This window comes from Sodiomyces alcalophilus (assembly GCF_042370955.1).
Source record: "Sodiomyces alcalophilus JCM 7366 unplaced genomic scaffold ACRALscaffold_2, whole genome shotgun sequence".
NCBI lineage: Eukaryota > Fungi > Ascomycota > Sordariomycetes > Glomerellales > Plectosphaerellaceae > Sodiomyces > Sodiomyces alcalophilus.
In genome coordinates this window covers 5,940,427-5,960,541 of record NW_027263533.1, presented here as the reverse complement: position 1 = coordinate 5,960,541, position 20,115 = coordinate 5,940,427, and the positions used below count along the sequence as shown (strand labels likewise).

Genomic DNA, 20,115 nt, shown 5'->3' with positions numbered 1-20,115 from the left:
TATAAAAGTGTTTATAGGGCTCCCTTTAAGGGGGGCGCGAGGTTAGGGGTGGGTTATTATAGGGCCTGGATATTCGCGAGGCCGTTTATAAGTCGTTAAAGTAGCTCTTATTATTAAGCTATCTATTCCTATAAGGGACTAAGCGTTGTATTAATAGCTTCGGTGATCCTTCTATCCGTCCACTTAGCTAGCTCGGCGGGGTTTATAGGACCGCCGCCGCTCAACGGCGCGTTCGTATCTGGCTTCATACTAACGTAGCACGTATGGTTCGCTAAATTCTAGCTATATAAACGGCTAGTTATAGGTTAATCGCACTAAGTAAGGCCGAATAATTATATTAGCTAGAATTAAGGAAAGGAAAGGAAAAGGTTTATAGAGAGGCGCAGGATTTACTAGGTTTATACGAATCCGCGGTAAGGGCAGCGCGAGGTCCGAGTATCGGTTCTGCGTGCTAATTAGCGGTTCCGGCCTTATACCGGAACTATATTTTCGAGGGGTTAACCCGTAATAATCGGCTCTTATTAATATTTAAATATCCAAGTACTGCTATAAGTATAGCTTCTACCGCCTAGTTATCTGCTTTCTACTATAGTAGGAAAGTTAGTTCTATATCTATAGCTCTGCTACAGTTACTACGTCTACTAGTACGATACTCTTTTTCGGCTTAGCTTTATAGTAAAGATCCTTTTTAGTAAATAATCGAGATTACTCTATCGGGTAATTATTACTATCTTACCTAGTTAGGCCGTGATTATATAAATTTATAGATATAGAAAAGCTCTTTTTTAGTAGTGGTCAGGGGTTCTATTTACAGTTAAGCTTCGGGCTAGCGGAGTTATAGGGAGAGGCTTATAGCCGAAGCGGGGTGTGTTTTAAGGTTTATAGCGGGGAGGGGTAAAACTATAGCTTATCGTGTAAGTTAGTAGCTATTATATCTACGTAGGAAAGTATACTCGGTCTAGTAGTAACGCGTTTATTTGGAATAAGGTTATAAGAGAATTATTAGGAAAAATAAAGGGAAAAAGTAGGAAAAACGGTAGGAAAAACGCTATACAAGCATAAAGAAAAGAAAAACGGCGGATAAACGACGTGTTAAACGTCTTTAAGTTACTAATATATATGTGTGTGTGTGTATCTATTTAACGCCTTGGCGGCGGCTAGTGAAGACTAGCGCCGCGTCCCGTTATCGGGATATCGGGCGGTGAGATATCTATATATCTATGCCCGGGCCGTATAGTGCTAATCGTTTAACTCTATGCCTCCTAAACCATAATAACTAACGATATCTATACTATGTTTTTAAAGAAAGTATATAAGATAAAAGAAAATTTCTGTGTCTCGCCGTATACCCTCGGGGGTCTGCGTGCCTATAGTTATCCTACTATCCACTAGTCTATCCTTCTAGCTAGTGCTCCTTCTATTCGAAGTAGTTAGGCAGATCCTATTAAGGAAGCCCGTTATATCCGCTAGCGCGGCGAAGGCCGCGCTGTTTATTAGGATCTTTATAAGGGCCTCCTAGGGGTTAAAGCGGCGAGTTTTCCTCCCGTCTTCGTAGTGCTAGAGCTTATCTAGCTATCTACGGGAGTTTCTAACCTTACAGTAGTAGGCGAAGTGCTCCGGAGTCTTTATATAGCCTTAGCTATAATAGGCCACGTAGCTATTATAATAAAACCTTTAGTAGTATTCTTTAAAGTCCCTATACCCTGTCCTTACTTAGATTAGGTGTATCAGAGTCTTTCGGGGGAGGGTTAGTTCTTTCGGTTCTCTTTAACTAAACCCTAGCTTCTTCTATATAGCCGCTTTATACTAGTATAGCCGGGACTTAGCGTGCTATTTCTAAAGCCTAGTCTTATAGCGGGCTATTTTAATAGCTTTTACCCCTACCTAGGTCGGCCTCTTATTTTCTAGTAGGATCCCCTAGGCGTATTCGCTTAAGCAGAGTTTATCCGCTTATTTATTACCCGGGATCCCTATATATCCCGGTAACCACCATAGGTAGGTCGGGTAAATCGCTACTAGGCGTTACTATTAGGAATTCTTACTACGATAACCTAGGTGCTATACTAGTAAGCCCCTGGATTACCGCTTAGTTATCGATATAATAAGTGATTTCTCCTATTCCGGGGAGGCGGACCACCGCGGCTAGTCCTCTAGCTACCCCGGTTACCTCCCTGTTAAAAACCACTATATAACGAATATATCCGCGATTAGAGATAATTTCTTTTCCGCCGCGCTTTATCGAAAAGGCCTAGGTTATATTTTAGCCTCTTTATAATCCGTCTAAGAATACTAGGGTATACTCCGGGTCTAGCTTATTAAGCCACCTATTAAAAGTCTTTATAGCTTCCTTTTTAGTCCTATTATTAAACGGGATCTTATCCTAATAGCTCCGTTCTATAAAACAGGGTCTTATTAGTCGGTATTATAGCAGTCTTATATATACTAGTTCCTTTATCCGTAGTACTCTTAAGCGCCGCGTCGGCGCCTTAGTCCGTCTTATATCTCCTCGAGTAATTAGGGAGATAGCTTATACCACGGGGTGGTCCTTCTTAAGTCCCGTGATCCGGGTTACGTACCTTTACTATAGGTACTCCGCGTAGTCTTTTACTATAGGGATTCCTAATTCCCGGTATAGGGCTAGTACCGGGACTGTTTTCTAGGCTAGGAGCACGGTTCTAATTATAGTTATCTATACTCGGGTTATTACCTTAGTTTTAGGTAGGTGTCCGGATAACGACCGGTATTATTTCCTATATATAATATTATAGCAGCCCTAGGCTAGAGCCCGGGGTCCTTCCTACTAGATCTCCGCCGCGTAGTAGGTAATAGTTAGGATATATATTAGTATAGCTTATTATAGTAGAGCTGGGTTCAGGCCGTAGGTGGCTCCGGCGAGGCCCCGTATATAGTTAGCGACCTTAAGTCCCTTCCTCGCCCACGTCTTTATATAGTCTTAGAAATTAAGGCGTTTATCTATATATATACTAAGCCACCTAATCGGGGCTAATAGCTTCCATCCCTATAAGTTAACGGTATAAGCGACTATAACCTTATAGTCGAATAAGGGTAGTTTTATCGTGGGGATCTAGGGGGTCCTCTAGTAAAAGAAGAGTTAGGCTTTGGCTTTACCATAGTCTAGCTTAACTCCATTATCTTTATACTATTAGAGTTACTATTATAGTATCTCCTCAATTATCTTTACTACTATCTTAGTATCGGTATACGCTATAATAATATATATATCATTAGCGTATCCGAAACGGTTCTCTTTATTAGGTAAACGGTGTATTTCTATAATACTAAATACGTATCCGATTAGTAAGGCCGGGGAGCCTTATAGAAGGCCTACTAGGTCTAGTAGGGTATATTCTTTAGGGCAGGAGGCTCCGAAGATCACTCTAGCGCTTTATACTAAGGTGAAGCTTTCCTATTATCGTATAGTCAGTTTATCCTAGCCTTATTTATATAGCCTATAAATAAACTAACCGTATAATACGGTATCGAATACCTCTTTTATATTATTAGTTATTATAATAACCTGCTTCCCCTATATAAGCTATAACTTAACCTTATATATTAGGATCGCTACTAGGTCGATTATAAACCGCCCTAGTAATACCCAGATATACTAAGGGTTTAGGATTTTAGCGTCTATCGCCCTATAGGCTATCCTTTTTGCTTTAATACGTTTTAGGCCTTTACCTAGTATACTAAGTAGCTAGATTAGCCTATAGCCGGCGATAAAGCTAGTATCCTTCCCTGGTTTATCGATTATTACCACCTCTCCTTTTCGGAAGGGTCGGGGGTAGTGGCCGGTTAGTCTATACGCTTCGAAGAGTTTTATAACCTCCTCCTCGGTTTCGGGCCAGATTAGTTAGAGTAGGGGGACGCTAGCGTTATTACTACCTAGGGCTATAGTATTAACCTTTACCGTATATCGTCTTATCTTATTCCTAAGGATAGGGTTATCCTCCGGAATAGCCCTAACCGGTCCCTTTAATAGGCGGTCCTATAGGTCTTCTAGGTCCGGGGTATCTAGCCGCCTAACTAGTTTTATCTTCTAAAGGAGTTCCCTCTTTCTAGCGTCTTCGAAGTAGCCTAGACCGTTATAAAAGATTAGGGGGGCGGCTATACCGTCCCCTATTTTATACTAGCCGACGATCTTATATAGTTTATCGGCGGTCTTAACGCCCCTAACCCTCTTATTTTATTATTATATATTACACTATTTTAACCTAATTATATAGGCTAGCCTTCTAGGCGATAGTCCTTCTCTGATTTAGGAGGGGGGAAAACCGGTTAGGATAAAAACCCCTCCCCTTATATAGTATAGTATAGGTGCCCCCGGGGCGGCCGCTATAATAGCGCTATACGGCCGTATATTAGCTTAGTGTGTGTTCCGGATCTTACCTCCGGTATAATAGCTAACGGGGTGTCTATTATCGGGTTTCGCCCGTGTTAAGGCGGCGCGTTACCGCTATAATGGCTCTACGGCCTTCTGGCCCCCTTTATTCCGTGTTATATAGTCGTCTTTATTACGTTCCTCCCTTATATAGTCCCCTTTATTCTATATACTTCTAGGTAGGGTACGGTTCTATTACGCTACCGCTCCGCCTATCCGTGACTACCTTCTTATAGGCGCTAGAATAGCGATCGCGCCTACCTTCCTTTATAGCCGCCTAGTTATAGGAGCCTTTTAATAGAAAAACCTTTCCTAACCTTTTCCCCTCTTCCCTCCTCTCTCTTTTTCTTTAAGCTATCTTATTAAAGTGAGTTCGGCGCCACCCTCGCGGGCAGCCTATATTATCCGTGTACCTAGTTCTAGCCCGTTTCGTTTAAGCTAACGTCTACTTAATCTAGATAACCTCCGTTATTAACTAATCCGCCGGTAATAGCGCCGATAACGCTAGTAACGCCCCCCTACCAGCTAGCTCTGCTAGTAATAAGAATATACGTTATCCGTGTACTATCCCTACGTGTATAGCGCGTCTAACTTAGGTAGGAGCTAATTCCCACGACTATCCAGGCCTCCCCTTATACTCGCTATATCTCCGCTATTATAGTTAATCTACTAGTCGATAAATACCGTAATATTACCGGTATAGGGGCTTATTATTACCGTTACGCTAAAGGAAAGAGAGGAGGCTATAAATCGGTATTAGTAACTTACCGTATAGCCCTAAACCGGTTAATATAGACTATCCGTCGTGTCCGGGTTAACGATACTACTACTATAAATATTAATTACGGGGTCGCTATATAGGCTTCTATTAATTATCTTAGACTCGCCGTGCTTATAAGGCCGTCGGTAAGCGTTAGTTACGAGCTTTACGCGCTAGCCGTAGCTCCTAGTATCGGGCTAGCGTTACCGCTAAAGCTATAGCTATAAACGATTATCCTATAACCTAGGCTTAGTTTACTAGAGTCGAACGGATAGTTAAGAATATTAGCTACTAAATAGTGGGTTAGCTTTATTCCCGTTACGTTCCTGCTATTAACCTGCCTAGAACTTCGCGATCCCCCCCGCCGCCGATCCTACTATCTCCGGTACGGAGGAAGATAATACCGATAACGACTAAAGTAAGGATAATAAGGCCTAGTTAGAGCGAGGTGCCGGTAGTAAGGCTACCTAGAGGATAGCTAAGATAGCGGGGGGTTAGCCGTGTATAGGCGCGGCGCCCTCTAAAAGACCTATTAACGCCTATACCGTTTATACCCTTCGCCGTATCCCCGTAATTATCCCTATATCGTTATTATCCCTCCGGGGTCCAGGGCTCTTACTAGGCGGAAATCCCGGAGCCTGCCTACTTATAGGAACTATTTCGCTACTGCTACCGCCCGCTTATCGTCCCTAAGGGCGCGGAGCCAGTCTGCCTTACTCCTTAGCTCCGCTCCCGCTATACCCTATAGTCCCTCCCGTGTCTAGTTATCTATATCTATATACTATAGTATAATATACTCGGCTATTTCTGCTCCCCTATCTATATAAAGGCAGCGCGGTGTTATTATATCGGGGACGCCGTATTAAAAAAGGAATTTACGGAGGCTAAGCTTCTCTGTCCGTATCTATATAAGGATTAAGCTCTAGGGTTTAGAGAGTCCCTTATATTTCCTAAGTGCCGTCTTCGAGAAGCGGGGCGTCCACGCCGCGGCTACGCTACTATATTATCGCGGGCTTATATTTTCCTATCTATACCGCTACTCGTCGCGTAGTCTGCGTCTTAGGCCTTGCCCTAGGTACCACGTCTATACTTAATCCTTTAGGTATTCCTATCCCCCCGGCGTGCGCCTGTCGGGGCCTCTACGCCTAACCCGCGTAGCCGCGTCGGCTATAGTTCTGGTTATTATTAGGAATTCCTCTATAGGGGTCCCCTCTATACGCTCCACTATTTTCGTAACTAGAAGGTTATAGTAAAGGTCGAGGGGGGGAACGCCCGCTTCCGTCTCTAGGACCTTAGTTACGGTGGCCTTATAGGCGCCGGTTACGATACGTAGGCACCACGCCTATTCTACGGCGAGCTGTTTCATAATACCTCTAGGTGTCTTACCCTTCTCTATAAGGGTATAGACCCTTTTTTATAAGGGTATAGAAAACTAGCGCTGCGTATATAGCCGTGCTCCTAGTAACACTTAAGTATAGCTTATATGCGTTTTCGATACGGTAGCCCTACGCTACCGCGGTAAGGCGGGTAAGAGCGTATTTCTATACCTAGATCTTCGCCTTAAGGTGGGTTAGGTAGGCTCGGAATAATAGTTTACGGTTAAGGATCACCCTAAGCAGGGCGGCCTCTTTTCTTTACAGTACCTATACGCCTTTAATACAGAAGTTAAGCGCCTCCGGTCTCCTAGCTCATGTAAAGTGTATTAGCTTATACTTTATGGCCTCGAATCGTAGCCTACTCCTCTCCGACTAGTCTTTGTATATTTCCTAGGCGCGTTATAAACGCGTTATTATAGCTGCGGTGTCGCGTCCGAACACGATGATGTTTGTGTCGTCTGCGAAGCCTACCACCCTCTTATTTTAGTATTCCCTGCTAACCCGTTTTACGGTTTTCTAGAAGGTATCCTATGCTTCGGTATCGTTAGGGTCGTAACGTCTACGTTTAATCGCTGCCCTATAGGCTACTCTATATTCGTCGTTCTACTATAGTTTTCTATTACTAGCCAGCCCGTGGTATTTCTTACCGAGCCATTAAAGCGGGCTTATAATAATATCGACTAGGTATTTAGCCTACCTAGTAATCGAATCTAGGGTCCTTACCTAAGGGCGGTTAACTAGCTATAGGCTATCTACGACCTCCTTCCGGATCGCGGCCCGCTTATCTATTTCTTCGGGCAGTTTATAGCAGTCCGGTCTAATAGCAGTATTCTCCGGGGTAATATATACGGTGCCAATTCATCCTATTAGGGGGTAATAGTATACTAGGGGGCCGGCCTTTACTTTTACTCTAATATCCGTAAGTAATACTATTAAAAAGACTAGGTTTATAACGGTGTATACGCCCCCCTGGCTATAGGTTACCTCTCCGGGGGTGTTATATAGGCTTAGCCTATACTATTCTATCCACTTAGTAATTTTATTACCCTTACCGGTAACCTAGGAGACTCCTGGTTCCTAGTTATAGTATCTTACGTTAAGTACCCTCTAATTATTATATTAATAGGGGGCGTTTATCCGGAGGCTTTAAAGTCTTCCTATATATCGGCATTACCTATTATACCTTAATAGATATTTAAGAAGCTTATGCTATTCACCTTAACCAGGAGCAGGTCCCTAGATCCGGGTAAGGGCGACTCTAGTTACTATAAGTATAGGCTCGCCTTCACGTATATAATAACCCTGGGTTCCTCCCCGGGGTTAGGCTATATACGTATCGGTAAGTATTTCTTATAGCCAGGAAGGTTAGGTAGCGTCTTATTCCTAGTATCTCCTTTTAGGGGCTCCTAGTATATTAGTATATTAAGGCGGGCCTTTTATACTATCGTAATACTACCCTAAGCAGCGCTTAGTTCTTATCTACGTTCTACTAAATATATATTAGAGCCGACTAGGTTATTCCGGCCCCCCCGGTGGCTATACTAGCGTCTAGGCTAACGATTCATTCTCTAGGGTTTTAGTCATCACGGCTCCGGTAATAGGGTCTCCGGCCTTTTCGGCCAGGGTCTTCTATAGCCACGCTTATATTAGCGTTAGTTTCTTATTCTACGCTAGAGTCGGGGTCTTATCGTCCCTCTTTATAGACTTTCTTTTAGGAGTCTATAGGGAGTGTTAGACCGGGTCCCCCTCGGGGGTCTTAGGGTCGTTAACGTTTATCTCGATACTGTTTTAGGTTTCCCTATTATCGCTAGCGTTTAATATCGTTATCCCCTTCGCTATTATTAATATTAGCTTCGCTAGCGTTAGAGACGGCTTTACCCTAGGTAGTATCGCTATCTTTAGGGGTATCGGCCTTATCTATAAAGGTTTAGGGCGGTACGCTAAGCTTTACTCGGAGGGCGTTACTCTTTACGCGAATCTTATTAAGCTCCGCCTTAAAGGGGGAGGTGACTTCCCTATTTACTCTCCTTAATCGGGCCGGGTAATTTAGATTATTCGCCGGGTAGGGTCTAAAGCAGTTAATATATCGGATCTTATAGGTATAGTCTTTAGTAATAAAGCTGTACCCCCTATATCGGGCCTTTATATTATAGGTATACTAGGGGTAAAAACCCTAGCACTTATCGTATTATACGATAAGGCGTTTATTTTCCTAGGGTTTTATAGTTATAAACGTCTTAAATAGGCGGAACCGATACTTTGGTTATATTTAGAATAAGATAAGCTAGCTTATAAGTCCGCTATAGTTTAGTCGGTTTTATCTCTAAACCCGTACCAGCTTAAGCCCGGTCCTTTATAGGGCTTCGTCTTTTATTATATCCTGTATAACCTTAAGGTTACCGATCTAGTTAACTACCTTATAGATTATATAGGAATACTAGACTTCCGCCCCTTATATACCTAGGACGTTAATTATAGTATTAATATTGTCCCCTACCTTTAGAATCTTCTATTTAGCTTAGGAGTTCCTCGGGTATAAGGCGACTCCGGTACGGGTATAGTTAATCCGGATAATATCCTAGTCGTCCACTTTCCGGGTCTCTATAATAGTCCGCCTAATAATTATAAATGCTTTACGGCGTTCTAATTCCGGGATAATCTAGGATAGGAATCAGAGGAAGACCCTAAGGTCCGCCTTCTGCTTTCCCCCTTATAGCTACTTCTCCGGGGGCTTTATAATGCCCTTCGGGGTTATATTCTTTTTGCCTTTCTTAACGACTATAGTCTATATCTAGGGGTTATCTTACTAGCTTAGTCCTGTTAGGGTACTAGGGGCTATACTAGCGGATATTAAACTAGGGTTAGTCTAGCCGGCCGGCTTCGTGCTAGTCGGTAGTTTAGTAAGGGGGGCCAGGGCACCCTCCTTTATCCTTATATCGGCTATAGTTCCTATAAGCAGGGTCGGGCCTTTAGTCCTAATTAGATCGATAAATTCGTTACTAAGTCGGGCTACTAGCGTTATATCGGTTTCTTTAGATACCTTCGCTTTTTCGATTCCTCCTTTAACCGCCTAAATAAGGATATTAATAGTATATCCTCGACGCTATAGCATTTCTAGGGCTTTATTTATAGTCTATTAGTATTATTTTCGGGCTTCATTCGCGAAAGTCTTATCTTATACTATTATACCCTATAGGGGGGGTCCGATAGTTATAGTAGTTAGTTACGTATAGCTAGCAGCTTAGGCGCTTAGGCCTTCTTCCGTCTAGCTATGATAGGTCCGTAGGAAGATTTTTCGTCTTTTCTAAGGGGAGGTAAGGTAGCACCGTAGCGTCCTTCTAAGGCGTTTATAGTACGGCGTAGGCGCCGTAGAGTGGTACGCGTAGTACCACTAAGAAGTGTGAATTAAAGGCTCTTAGCAGATACCCTTTTTCCCCTGTTTCTAGCGACTTCCCTAAACCTAAAGTCCAGGGTGGTGCCTAGGAGTAGGGTGGCTATTAAGGATTTAGCTAGGGAATCACCTCCTATACTAATAAAAGAGGGGGTGGTGGGTGGTAGATATAGGAAGGATATTTAAGTTACTAATAATAATAGTGACTCGTTCTGTTATGGTCGCGGGACGAGTTTACTTATAGGATATAGTCTCTGCTAATTTATATAGATAAATATAGGCTAGACTATCGGGTTAGTGTTATAGAGACGTTTATATAAACGTCAGATCGCTAGGAGAGAGGAAGAAAAGAAAAGTGAAGTTTATGGTATAGTATAGAGGCAAAACGATAGCAGACAAACAGTTACTACTATTTGCTATGCATAAATATATACGGGAGACCGATGGTCTATATAAAGGTTTTATTAGAAAAGAAGATATACATTCTAACTCTAAGCTCGTGGAGCTCTGCTATAGAGGCAGACTTTTATAAGTCTGCCGGCAGCTGACTAATCTAGCTATATACGTATATATAACTTTTGTGTAGCAAAGACTTTAACTTAAGGGATTAAACTAATCCCTTAACGTATATATAGAGATAGGGTCGGATCGGTAGTCCGTGCATGGCTATCGGTCCGACTATATGCTGATAGGTCTGCGATTATCTCGTTACACGTCGTTAATCTATAGATACAGGCAGCGCGTTCCGTTACCTTGTTATATAAAGTAAGAATAAGATAGCCGTGGTTACGTGGGCGTGGGTATAGACGTGGAAGACGAAGAGGAAGACGAAGTCCAAGACAAAGGAGTTACTGCTACTAGCTCGATTAATCGAATAAGCTATCTATTAATTACTTTAGTAAGTCCGAGCGATTAAATTAATAAAAAAAGACGTCGAAGTGGTTTACGACCGTGGTTACAAAGGGTCTATGTCTAAACTATAGTCGGAATAACCAAGTAGTATATTTTGATAAATTGGGCTACGAGTAGTAGGCTGTACGCGCGGAAGAGAGGAATCAAGCAAAAGCTGTTGAATTCGTAGAATCTTAGGATTACTGCTTGTTACGCAAAACGCGTAGGTTATGTGTATAGAACTGACTTCTGGGATTTCTTCCTGGATCCGGGGCTGGCAAAAGACCCTGAAAGATTGGGTGGCGACTGTTACGTTAACAGCCTACGCGACGGTTATCACGCCACGTTATTTACTTAAGTAATAACTAAGATATCGTATTTATAATACCTAGTATATTTTTAAGATTATTACTTATTATAAGTATAATATCAACACCCCCCTGTAAGCTGACTCTTATATAATAAGTGCAGCTTAGTCAGGTTATAGTTATAGTTATAGCGCAGTAATCCTAGTCTATCTAAGACTAGAATACATAGAGGAAAAATTTAAAAAACCTCTTCTTTTTAATTCAAGGGAAAATTCAAAAACCCTTGTTATTGTTATAGTATATTATGCAAAGGAAAATTCAGAAAAACCTTTAATATCTAGGAAAACCCGAAGGTAAAAAACCTAGTTATTCCCCTTGTAAAGAACTAAGAATACTAAGTATTAAAACCTAGTATTTTAATTCTTTAATATTATTATAAGGCGGCAAATCATACTCAGGCAACGTATTATCCTTATAACCTAGGTTCATATAACCGCAAAGAGTATTATAAGTCTCTTTTGCTAAACCCTTAGTCATTATATCAGCTATATTAAATTTCGTATTTATATATACGATTTTTATTTTATTATTTTATAGCTATTGCCTGCAGTAGTGATACTGCCTGTCGATATGCTTTACCCGTTTATGAAATTCAGGGTTTTCGGCGAGCTTCTTTGCACTCTCACTATCTATTAAGATAGTAGGAATCTCGAGAATATTATTATTATTATTATTATTTTTATTATTATTATTATTACCTCTTATATTAGAATCTAGACCTAGATTCTGTAGTATTTCTTTATATAGATTATAAAGATAGATTCCTTCTTTGGAAGCTTCTATAAGAGCCATATATTCGGCTTCTATTATTAATAAAGCAACGACCTTTTGTTTAGTTAAGGTCCAACTAACGGGGTTATTTACTCCTACGCAGTAAATATATCCTGAAGTCGAGGTTCTATCCTCGATTATATCTGAAAAGCTGGTATTAGAATAACCGTAAATACCAAGGTCTTCTTTATTACAGTTATATGAAAGACCGATATTAGGATATGTATTTATATAAGCCCAGATTCGATTCAACGCAGTAAAATGGTCTTACGAGGGATTACTTATATAGCGAGAATACTAGTTAACTACGTAAGTTATATCTGGTCTTAAATACAAGGCTAAATATAATAAAGCCCCGATTTCCTGTTAGTATTTATTTATATTATTAGTTAATGCTTATTTAGGATTTAGTACTAGGACCTTCTTATATATACAAGGGGCGTCAACCCTTTTCAGACTTCGTTTATTATACCTTTTAGGTATCTTATTAGTATAAGGCAACTGACTTATAGAAAGAGTCTTATTTTCTTTATTTATATTTATTATATAACCTAGAAAGGTATTTATTTCACCTAAGTCTTTAAGTGTAATATCTTTAGATATCTCCTTAAAGAAATAGTCTAAAGTATCCTTAGAAGGGCTTAGAGCCACTATATCGTCAACGTGGCATAAAAGAATAGCTCGTTCTTCTATTCTTTTAATTTTATTATATTTATAAAAGGTAAAAAGTCCGTTATTATATTCAGAGACCCGGTAACCTAGTTTAGTTAATATCTTAACTAGATAATTATACCAGAGTCTAGGACTTTATTTCAACCTGTACAAAGCTTTATTAAGCTTATAGAGTGTTATATAATTATTATTTTTATTTTTATTATTTTCTAAGCTATCTTCTCTTTCGAAGCCTGTGGGTTATATAGCGTATATCAGGGTATCTATATTAGCATAAACGAACGCGTTTTTAACGTCGAACTGCCTGAATTTCCAGCCGCGTAATACGCCTAGTATTAAAGCTAGTTTATAGCTTTCTGGCCGGCAGGTAGTTAAAAAGGTTTCTAGATAATTAAGACCTAGAACCTGATTAAACCCCTGAATAACCCACCAAGCCTTATATTGAATAGCTTCGCCAGAGCTATTATATTTGATTCTGAAGACCCAACAACCTCCTAGTACGTGGTAGTCTTCTTTTATTTTATTATAATTATTAGGCGTATTTCTTATATTTATTAAGTCCCAGGTCTTTCTCTTTTCGAGTTCTAATATTTCTGCTACCATCGCGTCTATCCATTTATTTTTATCTAGGCAGTTTATAGCCTGTTTATAGGTAGCTGGTTCGTTAATCGAATTTATAGTTAAAAGAAATAGGGAATTTTCTTAAAACTATAAGTTTCTAAGTATTATATCTTTTATATAATATAGTAAGTGCGCACTATTATTATAGGATATTAAATCCTTATAGTCCGGTTTTAATAGTTCTGAAGGCATTTAGACTTCTAGCCTGGTACTCTGGCTACTATTATTATTAGCCGGGCTATAGTTGATATTATTATTATTATTATTATTATTATTATTATTATTAACAGCTAGAACTTCACAGCCCGCTGCCCGGAGACTCTTTCGTCTATTATTCTCTTCTTCAGGTTAAATAGACTTAATAGAACGTTTCGAAACGCGCGAAGAAATATTTTATGAAAATTAACCGGTATTTTTACTAAAAGTGATTCCTTTATTATACTTAACGGGTTAATAAGGCCCGCGGTTAGAAACCTATTTATTATATGTCTGAGTATTAATATAAGGAGGGAGGTTATTATTATTTTTAGGCGTATAGTTATTATTATAGTTATCTAAAGAAGAGTAAAGAAACTGATTCTCTAAGATATAAACGTCTCGAAACCAACCAGTCTTTCTAGTTACTGGGTTATAAACCTTATAGTTATAGTCATTAAAACCTATTAAAGCACCTCGAAGTGCTCTTATATCTAGTTTCTTTATATTCGGGTCGTTATTTTTATAATAAATAATAGAATCCTAAACCCGTATATTATTAATATTAGGTTTCTGACCTTGTGAAAGCTTAAAGGGACTCTCATATTTAAGAGCTGAATTAGGTGATCTATTATATATATAAACAGCTAAGAGAACAGCTTCACCCTAAAGGTATCGAGGTAGCCCTGAGTGGAAAAGAAGAGCTCGAACATTTTCTATTATAGTTCTTATAACTCGTTTAATAGAGCCATAAGCTTTATGAGTGTACGGTGGCTTTATATTATGCTTTACACCTACGAAGAGGCGTTGAAAAGAGGCGTTATTAAATTCTTTTCCACCGTCTATATCTACTTCTTTCATAAAGAAGTGATATTTATTATTATTATTATTATTATTATTATTATTCTTATTTTCCACCTGAGCTTTCCACTCTTTTATAGCTATTACTACCGTCGTTTTAGACTTATCTAAGAGCAGTTATGCCTATAGAAACCGGGTGGAACGGTCTAGTATAAATAAAATCCAACGCTTTTTATTATAAGAAAGAGGTTCGATCGGTCCGTAAAGATCTATATAAACCTTTTCTAAATAGGAAAAGTCTTTATATTTATTAACTGAATCTTTATTCGTAAGTGTAATAGACTTACTCTTCTTATAGGCATCATAGCTCTGTATTTTAGTTAACTCTTCGTTAGTTATATTATAATCTTTTTTAAGAGTATTAGTATAAAGACTTTTTAAGGTAATAGGGTTAATATAACTTATCCTGTTATGCCATAGCGTTGTGTTTTCAGTTATAGAAGTAGTCCTTCGACGGTTATTACGGTCTCTTTATTTATAAAGCTCTTCTTAAGGTTAAAGAGGTTAAGGTTTCTTTATTATATTATTTCTTTATTAAGGTTTAACCAACCCCTTTTTTATATTTCTTTATTTATTTAGTTTCTTTAAAGCCTATTCTTTAAACCTCTAAAACCTCTTTATTCTAGTTAAGTCTCCTGACTGTTTCTTTAGTATAAAACCCTTTTACAGCTATTTCTTTATATTTATTATATTTATTTTTAGAGACTTAGCCCCCCCGTATAACAGTGCCCGTGCTATAGCCTAGTATAGCCCGTTATAAAGCAGAGCCGTTATATAAAGAAAGAGGGGCTCTTTATTATTAAATAATAAGAGCTTCTTATTTCTAGTAAGACCGCGAGCTTCACTATTAAGATAAGAGAGACTAATAATATTCGTGCCTATTTCCGGTATATAAAGGCACTCTTTTAAACGCAGAAGCTTTCTAGTATCCCTGAATTTTATAACGTAGTCTCCTTTACCTTATATCTTTATTTCCTTTGCCTGACCCTAACGAACAGTTCTTTTTTTGGAATTATAAGTAAAAAAGAGTCTTTTATTTATAATAATATACGCTATAGCCCCGCTATCTACATAGAAATTCAGATCTAATTTAATACTATTTTCTGCTTATATTTTATGAATCTTTTCTACTAACTAATCTATATTAAGGTTAGTATTATTTATATCTTTATTCTTAGAAGAGATAATAAATACCTGATCTATATCCATTAAATCCTGTGTGAAAGGATTAGGACGGTCTAGAAAAGGAAACGGAGGAGGGAGGACGTCTTTAAAAATAACGCCGGCCTTTTCGTTTTTATTATCGTCTTCCTATTCTTTTTCCTTTTCTTTTTCCTGCGGCTGATCCTGCTACTGATTCTGTTAATCTATAATTATATTAACCGTAGTAGACTCGTCGTTCTCCTCCTCTAAAGACGTATCTAAGGCGTGCTATTCCTTTACCTTTAGTATAAGGTTTATTATACGTTTCTCTCTTCGAGAGAGACTCGTCTTTCCTCCTTTCTTTTCCTTTAACTAAGACTTATTTACCCTATTTTAGGTATTTTTCCTTAATCCTGAATTATCCTTTATTACCTAGTTCTTAGGTGCTTTTTTAGGATAGAGAAAATAGCAGTTAGTCGGCGTATAGCCAGGCTTCTTATAGTTCTTATAGAATAAACCCTTAGTCTTTTTCCAGGGTTTTTTACTATTATTCTTCTATGATTTCGAACCTTATATAAGGAGGGTATTCGACGGCTAATCGACATTTCTTAAAGCGTCTATTAATTCCGCTATTAATTTATCTAGTATATAACTAATAATATCGTGACGGAGAGCTTAAGTTATTTACCCTACTATAGATTCGTACCTCTTATCGAGACTATTAAGAATCCAGGTAAAGATCACCTTATCAGAAAAGGATATACCTCTTTAATTTAAGGTAAGCAGTCTCTTTTATATTTTATATAAATACGCTTCCAGATTAGGGAATTCCGAAGGCGAGAGGTTAAAAAAAGCAGTCAGGACGATATAGTCGGCCTAGAATCCCTTTACTTTATATAAATCCTTTAGTTTTTCCTATACTTTTAAAGCTTCGTTTATTCCTTAAACCTAGGTTAAGGGACTATCTAAAAAAGCAGAGAGAATATCTCTAGCTACCTTTAGAGACTGCTCCTTCTGTTTTATAGAAGGATTTACTAGAAGGGGCTTTATAACGTCTTTAATATATTTTCCTTTACGAGTAAAGTAAGCGTGTATTTCTATAGTCCAGTTTTAATAGTCTATACTACCTTAGAGCTTCCGGACCGAAATTTCTTTGCCAGTCTCTTATTAAGCCATTTCCAAGCAGTAAAACAATATTTTTTATTATTTATTTAGGTTAAAATTAACTAAGTTATTTAACGATTTGTTTTTATTATTTTTATTCGTTTTCCTTTATTCCTTTTTCTTTATTACGTTATCGATAAAAGACAGAAATAAAGAATACTAAGCCAAAGGTCTGATTCTAATTAGCCTAGCTTCGAAAAGTGGGTCTAAAAGTGGGTCTAAACGGTAAAGCTATTCCTAGATCTCGCGGCGCGAAGAAAAGCGATGCTCGTATAAAGCGAATAACAGGATTTCCACGGGCAGACTTTTTACTAAAAGCTTACATACCACGTTACGATATCCTGTTATTATAGGCAGCGCGGTAGGTTAAGTGGCTTAATTATTATAGCTATTATTCGTGGATACACAATAGCTCTTATATTCAATCCACGTATTCGTTATTTTTCTTCTTTTTTAAAAAGCCCTTCGTAAAATAAAGGAATAGTATATCCGATCGTAATAAAGAGTCTTATTCCGATCGTATAGTTCTTCCGGAACAGGAATAAAGAGCTTGGCATAGCTCTTGGCAACCGTATTAGGAAGAATAAAGAGCTTTAAACCGTGGTATCGGAACGAACGGTTCGAATCGATTAGCTGTCTTCGGGAGATAAAGGAATTTCGTATAGTCGGAGATAAGGATCTACGACCGGGGGAGGATAAAGGGATAGCCTGAAAAGGCAGGTGGCCTGAAAAGACAGGGAGTCTTTTTAGTATTTCGAGTAGAATAATAGGGTAGAAAAGAGTAGATTTCCTTCTTTACTAACCCGGGCTTATAACCTTTTAATAAATTAGGCTACGAGTAGTAGGCTATACGCGCGGAAGAGAGGAATCAAGCAAAAGCTATTAAATTCGTAGAATCGTAGGATTACTGCTTGTTACGCAAAACGCGTAGGTTATATGTATAGAACTGACTTCTGGGATTTCTTCCTGGATCCGGGGCTGGCAAAAGACCCTGAAAGATTGGGTGGCGACTGTTACGTTAACAGTCTACGCGACGGTTATCACGCCACGTTATTTGCTTAAGTAATAACCAAGATATCGTATTTACGATACCTAGTATATTTTTAAGATTATTACTTATTATAAGTATAATATTAATAGTATAGTCGGAATAACTCGAACCTATAAAGTATAGGGGCTTAGATATACTAAACCAGGGTAACTTAGTATTCTGTTAATCTACCTTATAGCTCCCTTATAACGCGGCACTAACATAACTAATATCGTCCTTGCCCTTATCCTTATTCTCTTTTTAGGACTGCTCGGGGACCGGATAGTTATTTTAGCTAGTATTTTCGCTATTCGAACCTAATATTAACTCAGGATTAGAATCGGATTTAGGATTAATATATAAATATATTATACGTTGTATTATATAGATGCTGTTAGTAAAGGTATGTTTCTTAAACCTTTTTGAATTTCCTAAAAGGGTAAACCGCGAATATACCTTTAATATAATAAAACAGGGGTTATAGGGTATATACTTTATGTTATTCGGTACCTGATAGGCCATGGACATAATGCGTACCGTACCTTAGCCACCCTGTGGGGATTATGCTGCACGGGTATTAGCGATTGATTATAAATTCCGATATAAAACGACGTTTCTAGTGTTGAGGAACCGGACCCAAGGTCCAACGGCGGCGCTTGGTCAGCAGATACTAATGGGGTTGGTGCCGCGCGGGATTACCGAAGATACTAGAAACCATAGTCACCCACAAACAATGTCCACCTAGGTACCTATTTAGTGTTCATGGGTACTACAATGTACTCATATCTGGAATAGTAGGTACATAGTTGAACGAGTTCTACAATGTACACGTATATGTACTTTGTACTACATCGCTTGTACGGATAAACCAGATTAACTGGACAATGGGCATTACAAATTCAACAACAGCGTGACGGAGATCTTTCCGTCCCCATGCACGTCCATCCATCACATCATGCCCTTTTCCCGCCGTGACAGAAACTACCCGACAACTAATCAAACGCGTGATGAGGCGGGTGGATGTGGGTGGATGTGAAGGGTGGAAAGCTCTTGGTAACAACAATTACCTCCGCGTACAACCCAAACTGGGGAGGAAAGAAACCAATTGGTGTGCGTTCATACGCAGAATTTGCCGAGTCCAGGTCCCAAGTCCGCCGGTGAGGGGGTGGTCAGTTGGAAGCTGAGGCACGACTACCCGTCGGCCTTGTGGACCGAAACCCTGTGATGGTAAAGACGATTGTAAAGAAAGAGCTCAAGCAAACAGCGACGCCAAGAAGAAACTACTTAAGAGTTCGAAGTGATCCGCCTGGACCCGAGTGTTTGTTTCTCTTATACCATGCCTCCATCCCACTGCATCAAACTCCAAAGCGTTCATCGCCGGTCTATATGATAAGCATCACAGGAAACTCATTGCCACGGACATCCAAAAGACTCTACTCTGCGAGATTTTATTCCTTCTCCCTCCACTCTCTCCCAAAGCACACGACCAGCTTCCCCCGGGCTCCTCCCGTCTTAGCTCCTGCGTCTTCTGCTGCTCTTCTTGCTCGGCACGCCAGCTTCTCCCGTCAACGAGCACCTTCCCGCCCCTATTCCACTACCTCCACAACCAGCACCATGGCGAACAAGCTCTCTGCGTCGACGTTCCTTGAGTACGTCAAGAACCGTCGTACCTACTACCCCCTCTCCAAAGACATTTCCCTATCCGCCGACCAGATTGACGACATCGTCAAGGTGGCCGTCCAGAACGTCCCCTCCTCGTACAACTCGCAGTCGAACCGTGTCGTCGTCCTCCACGGCGCCGACCACGACAAGCTCTGGGACATCACCTCGGAGATCTTGAGAGCCGCCGTCCCCGACGACGAGCAGTGGAAGTCCAGCGCCCAGAGGATGGACTGGTTCAAGGGCGCCGCCGGCACCATCCTCTTCTTCATCGACCAGGACGCCGTCCGCGGCATGCAGGACAGGTTCCCCGCCTTTGCCGACGGGTTCCCGGCCTGGGCCTCCCAGTCCACCGCCATGCTCCAGTTCGCCCTCTGGACCGCCCTCGAGGCTGACGGCCTCGGCGCCAACCTCCAGCACTACAACCCCCTCATCGACAAGAGGGTCGCCGCCGAGTGGAACCTCCCTGCCACCTGGCAACTCAACGCCCAGCTTGTCTTCGGCGGCCGCACTGGCGAGACTTATCCCAAAGAGTCCAAGCCCGTCGAAGAGACTGTCAAGTCTTTCCGCTCTTAGAGAACTGCTCTTCCATGGTGGTCGGGCAGATGAACAAAATCGCATGGCTTTCGGCTGGCCATGTGTCCACCGAGGCCTAATTTGACATCTTTCTCCTTTCTTTCTTCTTTCCCCTCATCCACTGCAACTCAGCGTTAGCCTTGGTGTTCATACCGACGATTAGCTTTCTATTATACATGGTCACATGAAGAAACATACATATGCCATGAATGAATCATTTCGCGAATACGACCAA

The 20,115-nt window shown here is 40.1% G+C and overlaps 1 protein-coding gene across 1 annotated transcript; it reads left to right on the top strand.

The window, feature by feature from the left end:
• Nucleotides 1-19,259: 19,259 nt before the first annotated feature.
• ACRALDRAFT_1069286 (uncharacterized protein) lies at nt 19,260-19,880 on the top strand (the record flags this gene model as incomplete). The annotated part of the gene is made up of 1 exon (XM_071017652.1): nt 19,260-19,880. One exon carries the CDS (start codon nt 19,260-19,262, stop codon nt 19,878-19,880), a length of 621 nt encoding a protein of 206 aa, XP_070878210.1.
• Between the last annotated feature and the right edge of the window lie 235 nt (nt 19,881-20,115).